Below are 16,898 nucleotides of genomic sequence, written 5' to 3'. Positions count from 1 at the left end.
ACCCAGTACCAGTAGTTTTCATTTTTGTCTCTGAAGGTCAGCTCCTTTGGAGCAAATCAAATCTATTTTAGTTAGCTGGAGTGCCAGTGTGAAAGTACCCAGCGATCTTCCCAGGGCTAGCGCTCCTCCCCTCATCTTCTAAATTGCATAAAAACAAAAACATGTCAAGATGTTGTAACTACATAATCCTCATCAGAATCACAAGATAGTATTTGCATCTGGCTAGTGGATCAAAGGATTGTTTTTATATAAACAAATTTAAGTCAGCATTCGCTAAACCGATAATCTCAAGCAAATGGACAGTGCCAATATAAAAAAACCTTAATCTCCAGCAGTGACTTGGCGTAGCACATGTGCAAGTATAACCACAGCTGAGCACATTTCATTACAGATCTGCAGCCTGCTCCAGACTAGGCTTGGGATACCAGAAGGCAAAAAACAAAGTGGGCTCTCGGCAGGCCAGCATAGATGGACAGGTTGTGGATGAGAGTTGTTTCGCATGTTTCATCATCTTATCACACATTTTTGGGTACAGGCTTAGTGGAACACAACTTTGAGAGAGCTTAGACAAAAACAGCTGCAATGGGGAACAAAACCACTGACAAATAGAGTGTCATGCAGTCAAAACTAGATGATAACTCTTAAACAGCTTAAGCTATTTCAATTCATGAATTCAAGTATTCTGTCTCAAAATGGTTTTTGAGCAGCAATAAGGGCATCGTCTCAGAGTCACCAAAAAAAGGCTTAAGAGTTTTGTTTGCCCTTTGGCATTCCAATATGACAAATACTTGTTTTGAGTTCTCAAACTTCTCTCCCTAACCATGAAAATCCAAATAGAATTTGAATTTAAATAGAAGCCAAGGCTTCCTTTGTTTTGTTTTGGGATGCCAAAACTTTCAGAAGCACCAATGTACTGTCAAAAAGGATGAAGAGCAGCACAGCTGCACCAGCAGGTCTGGCATCCAAGGACATGGAATCCATGATGTCAGAGAACTCCAAGTGAATTTCACTAACTGAGCACAAATATTACCTGAGTGATGCTAAACCGGTATAAAGCAACTGAGCTAGAAAAAAAAAAAAAAAAAAATTACTTTTGCTTTGTGAACTGTAACAAATAGATTAATGCCTCCACTTGCGTTCATAAAACATGGGAGAAAAACAAAATTTGGCTTATTGAGATAATACTTAAGGCACTCCTTCCTCTTTAAGAAAAGAGGCATATTATGTAGTTAAGCAACTCAATCCAAGATCCAGGCAGCTTTACAATACAATCTGCACTTCAAATAAAAAGCACCAAAACCATCCTCATACTGAGATATTCTCCTGACAGATGACTGGTACAAGGCCCTGTGCTGAAAGGAACCTGCAGTTTCTGCAGCTGGGCCTTGATGTGCTGGGAAAGCAGCTGGAATCAGGGCTGGAGTATACAAACCACACACAGCTTCGGAGTGCACCTTCAGGATCACCTGGGCCTCCTGAAGCATATTTGTTTTGTGCTTTATGGCAATGGCTTGTAATACGGGCGGGCTCCAGCAGCAGGGCGGGACGGACGTGGCCGTGGACTTGTACCTGGCCGTCCGGCTGCTCTTCACCGTCCTGGCCCTCACCCTACTCTCCATCTTCGTGAGGCTGCGGGGAGCCGAGGGGGAGCGGCCCCGGGAGCCGGCGGCTGCTGAAGCGGCCCGGGAGAGCGGCCCCGGGCACCAAGCGGCGGCGGGAGCAGGGCCGGAGGCCGCGAGGGGACGGCTGCCGGTGGAGGAAGTCGGGGCGGTCGAGGAGAGGAAGGACGTGGCTGCCGAGCAGCGGGAGAAGGCGGCGGAGGAGCCGAGCCCCGCGGAGGAGCCCAGCCCCGCGGAGGAGCTGAGCCCCGCGGCCGAGCCGAGCCCCGCGACGGCCGAGAGCATTCCCCGGCAGCCGCCCGCCGAGCCCCAGGAGGATGCAGGAGGCCACGCAGCATTTCCCAGCAAGGCAGAGGAGGAAGATCTGGACTCAGGAAAAGAGAAGCTGGTGGTGGGAGAGCCGGCAAGCACAGCAGCTACACCAGCCCCAGTGACAAGCACAGCAGCATCGTTTGAGAGTTCTGAAGGTTTTGAATGGCCTTTGGGTATCCTTGGGACCTGCCTGCTGATTGTGATGGGGATCAGCATGTTGGCACACACACAGACTGTGTTCTACCCACAACCATTTTGTCTGATCTCAAAAGTTAAGCAGAGTCAGGTTTGGGTCTTGTCTGGGGTTAGACAACAATATAGGGAGACCAAGAGGTTTTCCCCAAGGCTGGACAGTCATGAGTGGCAGGGTGTGTGGGACAGTATGGGCAAGTATCTAGTCCACTGGGCCCCTCCAGTGCTTTGGAAGTGTCGGAGATGGAAGGCAGCTGTATGGAGTCCCCAGCAACAAGCTGCAGAAACTGCTTAAGGGGACAGTGAATTATTTTGAGCCTGGTGGGCCCATGGCACTTCAGGCCATCAGAACAGAGATGCAACACAGAGATGGACTCATGATCGAGGGGTGGACTTAGCAATGGACACTATTGCCCAGGTTATTCACGAGTGTGAACACTGCACACAATCTCTCCTGCTCTGGAAGACTGTTACAAGAGATGAAGCCTGACATCATGGACCAGATGGACACAGCAGCTTTATAGGGACTGGTCCATGCACTAAGATAAGAGTGCACCGAGATAAGAGTGATGGTATATTGAAAATGTGGGATCTGAGCATGATGTGAATGGTATGGAATAAGGGGTGGATAATGTCCTGGGTTCAGCAGCAGCAGTCATTTTTCTCCGTATTGGTAGCTGGTGCAGTGCAGTGTTTTGACTTTCAGCTCGGGAACAGAGATGATAACAAGGATGTTTTGGTTTGGCCAAGGACTTTGTGAGCCTCATGCTCTGCCAGGGAGGAGGGGAAGCCAGGAGGAAGCAGAGACAGGACACCTGACCCAAACTGACCAAAGAGGTATTCCATACCACAGCACGTCATGCCCAGGATGTAACTGGGAGTTAGCCGGAAGGGCTGGGGGACTGCAGGGTTGGAGGAGGTATCGGTCGGAGCTTGGTCGGGCCTGGGGGGCTAGTTATTGGTCGGCTGGTGCTGAGGTGTTATATTCTCTTCCCTTGTTATTTCCTTTATCATTATTATTACTGGTGGTAGCAGTAGTGATTTGTGTTATACCTTAGTTACTAAACTGTTCTTATCTCAACCCGTGGGAGTTGCATTCTTTTTGATTCTCCTCCCTGTCCCTCCGGGAGCAGGGGGAGGGAAAGAAAGTGGGGGAAGTGAGCGAACGAATTACCTGACTGGGTTTAAACCACGACACACAAGCACCTAACAGATCTGAGAGCGCACTCAGATAACACTCAATACTTGGGCTTTGTGCAAAAAAATACAGATTTATACCAGGAGAAGCTTGAACAACTTTGGGGCAGGAACAGGAATGGACAGGCTTTGAGAGGGAGAAGGTGTTTAATGTATCATGAGAGATAAAAATACAAGTATCTTGACATCATTGCTGACTTGTTCTAATAAGTCTGAAACTTTGGGGTATATGGAACATTCTCCATCTTTGGTTTCACATGTGATGAAGTGTCTAAATCTTCTTTTTCAAAAGCAAAGCATGTTACTGCCTTATGAAAGAAAGGCACTTACTCCTAGTGCAAAAAGGGAGGTAAAAGGACAGGGAAACGTTGTGGTTTGCCTGGTTCCAGGCTGCACAGCTGTTTCGTTTCCATCCCAGGGGAGGATGTCTGGCTCTGGAGCAGTGCCTGTCCAGCAGCATCTCCCAGCGCAAGCAGAGCCATCTTGTGGTGATGTGTGCTTGAAATAAACCCCAAAGCCACTGCCCAGAGCAAATTAAACTAACTTCATCCCTTACATCATGCTCAGGATTGGCTTCCCTATGGAAAAACTGTATATGAAGCTAAGACTCATCGCCAAGTTTGTGAGCAGCGAGTGCAAGAATGCAGAACATGCACTTACTGTGTACAAGGCCACAAGCAGTTACGCCTCAGACTTCACTTTGCACACAAATCCTCAACACCACCACAGTCAAACGTTTCAGGAACAATAATGGTCCTTGCCTGAGCTGAAACATTCCACAGAAGCAATGCTGCCAGTCGTTAAAGCACAGTATTTTCCTTTCAGATCTCTTTCTTTGCATTTTAGGATGCACACCCGTTACTTCACACGAGCACCCTAACAAAAACTGCCACTACAGCCTCCATCACTTCCACTGGAGGCTCCGCAGTATCCTCTGAACTGCTTGAAGCCTTGGAATCCATAAGGAAAGCTAGCTCCAAACAGTGTAGCACACACCCAAAACGATCCTCCAGTGTTACATAAAGCCCACAATGTCAGAAGAGGATTACCCCAGAATTTGCCAAATCGTGATGTCCACTGAGGTGCTAGAAGGAGTAAAACCCTTTCTCCTTAAGCCTTGCTGTTCCAATGACATTTTAAAAGTTAACTGTTACTACAGCCGTCTTCTAGGACAAATTTGCAGGTGACCATACAACTGCTCACTCCATCTCCCTCCCTTTCTCCATCTCTCTGCACTCACGCAGTTCACCCAGGTCCATAATGGGAGCCTATCTGATCATTAAACTTGGCTCCTGGGTTTATTAAAAAAGTGAAAGAAAAACCTGGAGTAGAGATGGAACAGCCAAAGCCTGACAGGACATATGATTAAACCTCTTCTGACTGGGGAAAGGCACTCTCAGCAGCAGAGACAGTGCTGTCTGAACACATCCGTTCCTTTTAACATAAATAAATTAACAAGTGGAGGCTGAAAAGCCTGATCCATGAAAGCTACTTTCTCCCTCAGGAAAACAAAGCTATCTACAGACCTATTTGGAGCCAGAGACATATAATTCCTGCTGCCTTTCACACAGCAGTCATCCTTCCCCAAAAACTTCACTACACTAGAGCAACACTTAAAACCCCCAATCAAGGCCTTTTAATATGCTCTCCCAGACTCATTTGTTCTATAGCCTCAATAAAGGCAAGTACATTAAGCTTTACTTTTTTTTTTTTAACAATTTTAAACGTCGACTAAATCTCATGGAAGAAATAGGCACCCTTATCACCTCAGGGAAAAACATGTAAATCAAGACATAAACAGGACCAAATCCTAGAACTGGCCTGCAGTAAACTGACACTGCAGAGCTTGCCAGTCCTTCCCCTCCTGATACAAGGTGGGAAAGCTGAAAAACATTATCTTAGCCACTCAAGCTGTCCAATTTCTTCAGTTAGGGTCTTATTTTCATCTTGCCAAGGATTCAGATAACGCTCATAGCTGTTCTCCATCTATCCCAAACAAGGGAAAAATAAATCTCCAAACCAAGAACAAGAAATTGCTTCTCCCCCTCCCCCTTACCACGTAGGAGGGGAACTAGTTCTGCTCAAGCAGCCAACCAACCAGTTGTACAGCCAGGGAAGGCACCGTGAAAAGGAAGGGAAGTTTGGAGAGACAAGAACTGCAGATAAGCAGCCTAGCCCAAAGGGAACCTGCATTAGCCCCCCTATATCTCTGCCCACAGAAAGCAGTAGTTTCTCACAGGGCAGTTCAGCAAGTTTTAATTACCAAGCAAAACAAATAAGCCTCAGTATACCTGCTTCAAGAACCTGAAGTTATTTGAAATAGTGAGTTATGATGGTAGCATTCAAGGGATACACATCTGGAAGGACAGAACTTAAGGAACTTATATTTTAAAACAATATTGCATAATTTTAATGTCAAGAAATTCTGGTACTGAGATAGCTCAGAATCCAAAACTCGGACAGCAAAGCACTATTTTAAGCCAGCCTTAAACTATATCCAAAGTGTTAACAAGTCTTCATGTTTCTCTGTTACTGCCACTTCCGCAATGCTGAAATATAAAATACCTACCATTAGACGTACCATAGCTGAGTACGATAATACACATCAGAACTGACCGAAGCTCAAAGTTCTATGATCTCTTTGTCCACCTCCATTCTTCCTACTCATTTGTTACCATGTAATGAACTACGTTACCACGAAAAACTCAAACCTGCATTTTCTGTATTACAAGTCACATGATACACTTCTAAACAACGCAAATAAGTGCCTTAAATAGACCAGGAGGACTGTGGTATCACTCCCATTCTGTAGTCCTGAAGCTTCTGTTTATTCTGATGGGTGATCATTACAGCTCTGCACATTCTACTTTCATCAATACTGCTAAGCAGCAAGATTAAGGCAAAAATTACTTCTGAAACAATCCCAGAATGGTTTGGGTTGGAAGGGGCTTTAAAGAAAATCCAGTTCCAATCCCCTGCCATGCACAGAGACACCTTCCACTAGACCAGGTTGCTCAAGGCTCCATCCAACCTGGCCTTGAACACTTAAAATGCTGATCTGCAAACCTTGCCAGCAACAGCTAGTCACCTATCATTACACCTTGGATTTGTCATCACTCAGAGTGGTGGCATCCTGCACAGTTCTAGTATTTTGAGATGCAAAGTGCTGTATATACATGCGTAGCAGTCACACTTAAGACAGTGCTTTCTCTGAGAAGTCCAAGGCAGCCCATGAAGTATTAACAGAAATAATACTAGCATCTCCTGCAGACTAGCAATAATAGCTTATTTTACAGGCTGAAGAACTGAACTGAAGGTAGAGCAGAAAAGCAAGAAACAGGATTTAACCTCAATCTTTGCTTTTAAAATAAATTGTTCAGCCTAAACCCAGCAACCTATAGAAGTCCTGTTTTAGCAGGCTCAGCAATATTACAAGTGTTCTCTGATGCTTACACGATGCAGCTTTCTGATGTTATGCTTTAGACACTTACTTTCCACCTGAATACCATCTGCATGGGGTTTGCTCTTTGGTTCCTGGCTCCCAGGTTTTGCATCATCATCGTCCAGCAGAGGAACGTAGTCTGTTTTATCTACTGTTTCTCCAACCACGTCATCAAATTTCTCTGCCTCCAGTGTGGCAATGAAGTCCCTTTTCACTTCTTCCTCAATCTCAGGAGGCGGCTCTGTCAGAGCATCTGCAAGACTGAGGTTGTGATCCAAGTCAGCCATGCTTTAGCACCTTTGCAACCTGAAAAATGATGGGGGGGAAGAAAAAGAAACAAAAGGTCTCTTATTAAAACATGTGAAGTTTCCTCAGTTTGATGTTGACAACTGTGTGCCTTCTGTGCCCTGATACTTCAGGAAATACTTGCTTTCGTGCTCAGTAATTCCCAGATGTTTACAATCCCTCGAGTACAGAAACAAACAGGTACATCATCTAAATCAGGTTGTACTGCATGAACATTCCACTTCATGTGATATTTTATCAGAACTTTAAGGAAAAACAAAAACAAAAAAAAGTAGGGGGGACAGGCCCCCAGAACCTGACCAGCATAAACAGAACCATACATTGATTTCTGCCTTGCCTCAGATCTCTGGGTTAATTACATATTCTCAGCAGCAGAAAGATATATGACGCAAGGGAATTTAGTTCTTGGGTTCTCTCCCTATGGAGATTAGGATTTTACATAATCTCCGATGTATACTTCAGTGATGGTCCTGCAGCATGTTTATGTCCTCAGCAAACCTCACTAATACCAACAAACCCTCTCTAGCTCTAGGATTTGTGCTGGAAGGTAGAGTTTTAATAATGCTTACATGAAAAAATATACTAAAACTACACGTGCAAACATTACATATAAAGTTATGAAACTGAAATGAAGTAGAAAGAACCAACATTTATTTTTTCCTCCCTGATTTGTATCTCGGCATTCATTTTAACTTCATGTCACTAAACAGAAAACGTACCTGAAAGGATTCATGTGTTTGGCAGCAAAAGTTTTCAGACTAGCATAACATAACAAATACACACCTAAATTATTTGTTTTTTTCACATTTCATCCCTTTGAAGTTATTATTAGGAACAGCTGCCAACACACAGATGTGAATTTATAGCAAGCTGTCTAGAGGAACAAAATCCACCACTTCTAAGTGACAAAAGGGTCATTTCTGAAGCTTTCCTTCAGAGCAGTGTTAGCCAGCATTCTGTACACATAATGCTATCAGAACAGCAAAGGCATCAAAAGCTCTAGTCATACATTTTAGCTATTTGCAGAAGTTGTCTTGTACAGACTGTAAAAACCAAAGCCATAAATTATGGAATCAGGGAGTGGTTTGGGTTGGAAGGGACCTTACGGCTCATCCAGTTCCAACCCCCTGCCATGGGCATGGACACCTTCCACTAGACCAGGTTCCTCCAAGCCCTGTCCAGCCTGGCCTTGAACGCTGCCAGGGATGGGGCAGACACAGCTCTGGGCAACCTGTGCCACGGCCTCACACCCTCACAGGGAAGTGAAGTTTAGAGTTCTAACAACAAATTCATCAAAAAAAGAAAAACAGATACGAAGGAGCTTAGGTAAAGTGATCATAATTTTAGAACCAACTGTCACTGTATTTGACAAGAACCACCAAGGCACATTAAGAAAAGCAGAGCTGAAGATACTGAACTGCACATGTAAAGAGGCACCAACACACTCCCAAGAAAACACAATGGGTATTTGTATGTTGGTTAATGAAGGGCTGACCCAAGTGGCCACTGTGCAGCAGCCCAGGGTCACTGACTTACAGGGTGACGGCAGAACACAGATCCTCTTGTTCTGAAAGAATAAAGGCTCCTAACTCCTTGAACTGCAGGAAATTCTTTGTCAGCAGTATACGACCACCGACACATACCTACAGGCTTGAGCCTGCATCCAACAATATTTTGCATTCTTTATACACAATGGTATCACACTGATATTGTTGTTTATGTAATTGCATGCAAGTATATTATGGAAACTAATTCAGTTAAAGCTGTTCTTTTTTCTCTTTAACAATAAAAGGTCAGACTTCAAGCCAGATCACACTTCAAGCAGCAACTGCAGATTTTGTTCGTTCTGATAAAGGCCCTGAAGAGTTATCACTTAAATGGAAATCTGGAGGTGAAAGGTTTGGTACTCTCAACCCTCTGTGCAGAGTCACAGTTGAATGAATTATGATTATTACAAAAAGCCATCTTTATACTGAAGTGAGTTTTATTTAAAAAGTTTCTTTCAGATAGAGATCTGCGCTACTTTGAAGACATGCCAGCATGTAGAACTGACCATGTTACCCTTTTCTGAGTTTCAACCAAGCAAGACAGACACATGCAGAAGTTTGATCTTTGCACTGGCCATTCTCTTCAAAGGAAGAAAGGGGACTCTTAAATAGTTATCTTTTCGACCCTGTCCTCCTTTTTTTTCAACTTGGAAGTCAAATCACAGAATGGTTTGGGTTGGAAGGGACCTTAAAGCTCATCCAGTTCCAGCCCCCTGCCACAGGCACAGATACCTTCCACCAGACCAGACTGCTCCCCATCCAAGCTGGCCTTGAACACTGCCAGGGATGGGGCAGCCACAGCTTCTCTGGGCAACCTGTGCCAGGGCCTCACCACCCTCACAGGGAAGAACTTCTTCCTCACGTCTCATCTAAAACTCCTGCCAGTTTAAAGCCATTCCCCCTTGTCCTATCCCTACCTGCCCCTGTAAAAAGCCTCTCTCCAGCCCCTTCCGTCACCGGAAGCTACTCTAAGGTGTCCCCAGAGCCTTCTCTTCTCCAGGCTGAATAAGCCCAGCTCTCTCAGCCTGTCTCCAGAGGGGAGGTGCTCCAGCCCTAAATGATGTTGTTCAGGAACAAAAAAAAAAAAAGCCAACACCAAAACGAAACAAACATGAGGGAGCTACAAATATTTCATCCTTTTTATTTAACAGAAAGAAAAAACAATGTTTACAATTGTTGCCAAGCTGCTTCAGAATGCTACTAGCAAATACAAGAATCAAGACTACGGGCCAAAAATAGCGGCAGAACATCCAATAACTCAGGAAACAAGCAAGCAAAGGCTGGAGTGAACACACCAGACGCCAACAGAAAAAACAGACTCCCATTCCTTACAGCAGGCATGCCAGGCTGGGCAGAACCCAACTCTGCAGATGTCACAAGTCCTCATGTTCATAGCACCAGCTCTGGTTCCACACCAATGCCAGCACATCAACGTTACCCAGCAAGAACCCAAAGCTTTATCTAAAAAGCATTTAGGAAAACCTCCCTTTTCAGCCTTGCTCCAAAAGCTCATGAGCAGTAGATTATAGTCCGTAAACGGAACTATCAGCTCACAATTTTCACACATTCACTTCAGATTAAACATTGCTATTTTAGTTTCAGGAACATGTGTGGCCTTTTAGGAGCATTTCCTCTTGACAGCTTAATTTAGGCTATGTCCAAACAGCAAGTCATTGCTGTCCTCCCACTCTAATGGAAACTATTACCCAACGTCTTTACAGAGGTCCTTTAACATCCAGCATCCTTTCCTCTGCATGACCCAAACCTATCAATAGCCAGCCTATCAATAGCCAAAACCAGAGACCTGTACGGCCATCATCATCAATTTATATGCAGAGCAAGCTTGTAAGCAATATTTAGATGGCCCAGAAATTACACAGTCCTTGTTCCACTGAGATATTCAGTCACCTTTCCTCTAGAGCTAACCAACTGCACCTCAATTAATGGAGCAAATGCCTCTGGAGCTACCACATGAGTGAGGTTAGGGAAGCAGTTTGGAATTCTGAAACCCAAATCAAGGTTAATTCTACCCAGACCATCCTCCAACATATGAATGTTCTACCACAAGCAACCGATGGCTTCACATCATGCTTTTTTCAGTCCATATTAATGTGGTAGCAGTTTATGAAATAGCTGCCATAAAATAGCATTGACAATGCCTCTATTTCAGACCTGCGTCTGAATTAGGACAGACCCTAAAGCAATTTAGTTTCTGGGGAAAAAAATAATGAGGTTACGCAGACTTATCGGAAGTACAACAGGGAATGCAGAAACTATGTATTAAAAATAAATAAATCAGCTTCACTAATAAAAGTAATCTTACATTTTTGTAGCAAACGGATGTGGTATCTCAGGAACATGGAAGCATGTCTCTGGGAACTGGACTAAAAGCTACTTCACCACTTCCCATTTCCCGTGCTACAGCAGGCAACCATACTAGATCCCAAACACCCAGTTTGACCTAGGGCTTATGGAGTTAATGACAAAAGAAAAGCAAGTATACTGCACAGATTCTACCTGGGGGTAGAAGGCAAATACTGAAGCATATTCATGTGCTGACCAGCTTAGCAAGTCAGATGCTTCTTGTACTATTTCCATTCATATGGAACAAAGTTAACTTCGCACAGGAAGCATTCCAGAATGTTCATCAAGATGGACCTTAATACAGTGTGTTATGTAGCCATGCATATCAGATATTAACAGAGTACAAGTATGAATTCTGACATTAATTAAGATCACAGAACCCTAGGATGGTTTGGTTTAGAAAGGACCTTAATGATCATCTTATTCCAACTCCCCTGCCACAGGCAGGGACACCTTCCACTAGACCAGGTTGCTCCAAGCCCTGTCCAACCTGGCCTTGAACACTCCCAGGAATGGGGCAGCCACAGCTTCCCTAGGCAAGAAGAAAAGGCAAAAGTGAGGAACAGAGGTTTCAGAAGGCAGCAGTTTAAAAATGCATTAAATTCCTCAGCTGTCCTCCTGTTTGTTAAAAAGCAGAGGGAGTAACAGCAATGATGAGGTAACACCAACCTGCCCAACTCAAGATTTCGATCTCTAAATGAGCCTCAGATGACAGTGAAGTCCTCCCTGAAGAACGCCAAGTAAGTACTTTGCTCAGAGGAAAGGCGTGGAAAGGAAGAGACCATGGCATTATCAGTCCTGCACTGACAGCTGTACTACAGACACAGAAAAAAGAGTTTTCCTGTAGCTAGACATTCCTCAATCCATTCCAGGAAATCTTCAAATTATTCCACTGCAAGTAAATGATATGCCCCCAATTCACACTTTTATTTTTTAAAGAATTGTTTTGTTTAGCCCTCTTCATGTTCCAGCAACAGCTGATCTGTTACGTACAGTATTTGCCCCATCTGTTCTTTTTTATGCTCAGAATCTTTGTGCAGCCAGTAACCTGTTCATTTTGATAAATAAAATCAATTTTGTTAGTTAATCTGAAACGATACCGAAGAGTTATTTTAATCTCACCCATTTTACAAACAGACACACACACACACACACACACACACACACACACACCCTCATCTTGGTGTCTTGTTCCAAGGAGCTCCTACTATTTACCCCATTCAATTAGTCTCTTCCTTTCAAGAAGAAGCTCCTTGCTGGTGCTCCCACCATCTTATCTGATGTTTGACCACATCCACAAGGGTGAAGTTTGCTCATGTACACAGAACTTGTACTCTGTGAGCCAGTTTCGAGATCCTAGAGATCCTAAAGGAGTTAGACCAGCACTTCCTTGCAGGAATTTTACTTTAAGTGACCCAGTGTAAGAACTTTCAAGAACCATCACCTTACTCATCCACTCTCTGAAAGCAGAGGCAATACAAACATTTGCATAAGTTGCTGCCTCTAGCTCCCCATCTAGGGAAGAGTGGAATCTATTTCCTGAACTTTATATTTCCATTTTGTAGCTTCCTTAATGGCGCTGCTGTGTACATGCCTCTGGGCACGCACAGCCTGTGAATCTCAAGTTATGATCAGTCTGACCCAGATTTTGTGCATCTTGTCTGAAGACGGAGAAAGAGTGGGCAAGTAGAGGCAGAGGATGCTGCCCACAAAAAGATAAATACTTGAAAACTTCTAAAATGTTTAAACAGAATCATTCTTGGCACCAGATGTTGATTGATCTCCCTCATTCTGGCAAAGGGAATAGATGATTTTTCCCAGAGAAGCATGAACACGACAGGTATCACCCTCTGCCAGTTATTCAGGGCAGTGTTCACTGCCTGCCAGCCCCACAGTGACACAGCACTTCAGCCAACTCCAGAGCCCTGCTCATCTCCTACAATGGATACACACCTCTGCCCTGTACAGAGTAAGCTATGCTCAGTCTCCATCTTCCCCTTCACACCGATTTTGATAGATGGTAGCTGTATCCCTAACAATATTAACTATATATTCTCCTCTACCTAACTACAGTTGAGCAAACTTCATGCCAAAGAGGGAAGAGACATCTATTCACAAGAGTAGCACATGTAAAAGGAATAAGAAACAAAGCAATGTTTACTCACTTCCGCTTGTTGAAAGGAAACTGATGCACAGACTTATGTGAAAACTCTGATACACAGATTTACAAAAAGCATGTATATTACTACACCAGATCCACTTGCTCCTTTAAAATTAGCTCCTAACTACATACAGAACAAAATCCCCAAATGGAAGAAGCAAGGACAGCTCAATCATAACTCCCATTTCTCCTGCTGTAAGTCAGCCTGCTTTTCTTAGCGGAGGCTCCCATAAGCACTTCACAGTGACAACTGAAGCATAAGAAAACTGGATAGCAAGAAGCAGATATATGCTAAGTCATCTTCCTTCACAGTATCCTGAAGGGAGTCTTCCATGAAAAGTATGTCTTCATCGATCTTCCAAGAGAAGTGCACACATTAATGAAGCTAGTTGCTGATGTTTCTTACATTCCATGGCTGAGTACACCAAATCTATGACCTAATTTAATGTTTCATGGGGGGTTTTGGCACAGTCTGGACCAGTGGCATTAATTTATTTTTTCAAACTTAGATACAGTAAGATGCCTGTGTTATTTTTCATAGAATGGTTTGGGATAGAAGGGACCTTAAAGCTCATCCAGTTCCAACCCCCTGCCACAGGCACAGACACCTTCCACTAGACCAGGTTGCTCCAAGCCCCATCCAAGCTGGCCTTGATCACTGCCAGGGATGGGGCAGCCACAGCTTCTCTGGGCAACCTGTGCCAGGGCTTCACCACCCTCACAGGGAAGAACTTCTTCCTCACAACTCATCTAAATCTCCTCTCTGGCAGTTTAAAGCCATTCCCCCTTATCCTATCCTTTGACCTGCCTTGTCAAAAGCCCCTCTCCAGCTTTCTTTTTGGCCCCTTTAGGCACTGCAAATTGCTCTAAGGTGTCTCCAGAGGCTTCTCTTCTCCAGGCTGAACAAGCCCAGCTCTCTCAGCCTCAGAGCATCTCCGTGGCCTCCTCTGGACTCACTCCAACAGCTCCACATCCTTCTTAAGTTGGGGGCCCCAGAGTTGGACACTCTCCATCCAGTCTGCTCCAGCCTGCATCTGTGCTTGGGATCACTAGTTAAGAATAAGACTACGGATAGTTCTATAGCTAAAATCAAACACCAATTTTGAACTTTGAGCAGTTGTTTAAACTGGAGCACTGTCGGCAGCTCTCTCATGGCTCCTATGAACTGAAGCAAAGAGCAGAGAGCAGTTTCCAGCTCCCGCCTTCCACACCACATGTGCTGCCAACCTCTGTGCCACGCTAACGGAGCTGCTTACGTAATGCCCCACATAAAAATATCTTATTACTAATTTCAAATGCATGTTTGGACTTTCAGCAACATCAAGTTTTCACTAAGAGTCATGTCATCCAAAACCACATTCTCCTTCAGATAATACATAAATACAGCTAGAGAGTTTCCAACTATTATTTCTACAGCTTAAGTAATTGTCTCCTCCTTTATGAAGGACAAAGGAAGTGGCAAGTATGGAGAAGGCAGGTTTAAGGCATTTGATGGTTTTAAGCCTGGATTGCTACAACAGGTAGAGTACCTGCAGAGTTGTCTTCCTTCTCAGTACAAGTTCTCCAACAGCCTTCTGGCTAATTTTAAGAATACAGCATATATTCACTATGTCCCAGAACCTCCAAGCTCCTATAGGTAAAAGGTCAAGAAGGGCACAACTGAAGTAAGAGGAAAAAGTCCCTATTATTGCCTCCATGGAAAAACACAAGGACAATGTAAGCATTTCCATTCAAGACTACCAAGCTGCAGTCCATGCTTGTAGTCTTGCAGACAGAACAAGAACCAGTGATGGCTGCGAGGGTAACACAGAGGACTTTGGGACATATTGCTGTGTTCATGGAAGTCTGAGCTTTTATACAGACGTCAATGCCACTGAACCATATACTAACAACCATAAAAACAGCTCCAAAGGCTTGATGCAAATCTCAGCTCACTCCCACAAGCAGTTTACAGCCACACATGAGATAATAAACGTGATGGTTTAACTTCTGACTTTAGATGGGTTTAATGAAGTTGAGATTCATCTCGTCAACAGAATTTCAAAGCAAAGGCAGAGCTTCAGCCATTACTGCTTCCCCGTAACAGTTTACGCAGAGTCATTTCCTCTTCCATGTCTGATATCTCACTACTTCCACTTATCAGGTCACCAATAACCCTTCCTTCAGCTTTGATTCAGACTGTTATTCTCACTTGAGCTTTTTTTCCTACAGCAAAAAACCTACACAACAAAATAGGTTAAACGAGCTCCAAGTGACACTACACACATACACACATTGAAACACTGCTGGAGATTGTCAAGCTGCCTATACACTGTTCAGTTGTGGGTAACCAAACTTGCACATTAGGGATACAAGGAGCCAAGACAGATCCAAGCAGAAAATTGACTGAGTTCTCTAAGCACTGCAAAATAGAAAACAAGTTTAAAGAAGTGGAAGGGGATGAAAATGAACACCAGAGTCACAAGAGGACTGAGCAGAAGCTTGACTGTAGTGCACTGGTTGCACTGGTTAGTAAGCTTCCCTCTTAGTGATACAGCTCTAAGATGCGAAAGCTGCACACTGACCGACGCACAAACACGGGGGAAGATAACACAGTTATCTTCTGGTGGGGTTAGGAATTTTTCCAGGCTGTGGCCACAAGCAGTTATGATTTCAGCTGTACTAGAGAATTAGGAAACTTGGATGGAACTGAAGTGACTCTGCAGAAGATGCTTATGCCGCTGCAGGCAGGGGGCTGCGAGCACCGCAGGTGGTGAACAGGGACTTCATGCCAACTGTACTTCCTTAATGCCATTAGTCACTCACTTCCATGGGCATGTTAATATTTTGAATAAACAAAGAGCAACTGTCAGGGCAGAACAGAAACCGCCACAGCAAGGGCAATAGACTACGACAGGAAAAGTCATTTGAACAAAACGAGCTCTAGCTGACAAAGGCCATTTCTTTTTTAACACCATACCTTCAACTTCTTATCAATTTCAACTTCAGAATTTCATAGTTGATGGCTTAAAAAAGTGTAGTTATTTCAATTTCAGAATGCCCTGTAAGATCCTACATAGTTCTGGGGTGTATTTAGTATTTCCAAAGAGTAACCACCATCTTGGAGGGTTTCATTACTTAGGACACAAGCCATTTCTCCACTGTTAAAGTATTATTTATGCTGTTAATTGTTACTGCAAATATACCCAACTTGTACAACTAGGCTGCAGGCAATAATAAAGGCAATGAGGCATGTTTTCACCATATTCAATTATTCAGATGGCATGTGAATTAGCAAAGTAAGGCAGCAGAGTCTCCCAGTACTTGTGCCTCTTCAGCAATGTTAAAAAGATTCAATTTTCTGGAGATTTGAAAAAACTTCTATTTTCTTCCTCCCCCCAGTCATTCATAGCTTGGAGAGCTTCCACTTCATGAAATGATAGCCCATAGAGATAACTAGGCAGAAATCCTGAACTAGCCAGAGGAAAGCTGTAAAATAACCTCCTCTCCCCACATGTGGTTCTCCTACTCGCTGCCAGTATAAGAGCTGTAATTAAAGTCAGCCTCCAAGCTGACAGTCCAACATTTATCAGGTTTACTAAAGCTACATTTCAGTTTCTAGCTGCTCTTTTTAGATGCAGACATTCACTTGCGTTAAAGTTATCTGTACTTGATTTAACAAAAAGAATATTTTACTTCCAAGTAAAAGGGGCTTCAAAAGAAACTGCAGGGACCAGAAGGCGGCCATCCAGGAGAGGTTAACAGCAACAAGGACAACT

The 16,898-nt window shown here is 43.9% G+C and overlaps 1 protein-coding gene across 1 annotated transcript in view; it reads right to left on the bottom strand.

Moving 5' to 3' along the window:
- The window catches only part of LOC130595851 (microtubule-associated protein 4-like), a 90,794-nt gene that overhangs the window by 51,763 nt on the left and 22,133 nt on the right, over window positions 1-16,898 (bottom strand). The window contains exon 3 of the mRNA XM_057402893.1: window positions 6,812-7,068. Coding sequence (XP_057258876.1) covers window positions 6,812-7,049 — 238 coding nt within the window. The 5' untranslated portion in view covers window positions 7,050-7,068. The remainder of the gene's footprint in view (window positions 1-6,811; window positions 7,069-16,898) is intronic.

The sequence above is a fragment of the Pezoporus wallicus genome, unplaced genomic scaffold, assembly GCF_028554395.1.
Source record: "Pezoporus wallicus isolate ANWC-B61680 ecotype Strahan unplaced genomic scaffold, APGP_CSIRO_Pwel_v1 contig_8057, whole genome shotgun sequence".
Taxonomy (NCBI): Eukaryota; Metazoa; Chordata; class Aves; order Psittaciformes; family Psittacidae; genus Pezoporus; species Pezoporus wallicus.
This window is presented reverse-complemented; position numbering and strand designations above follow the sequence as displayed.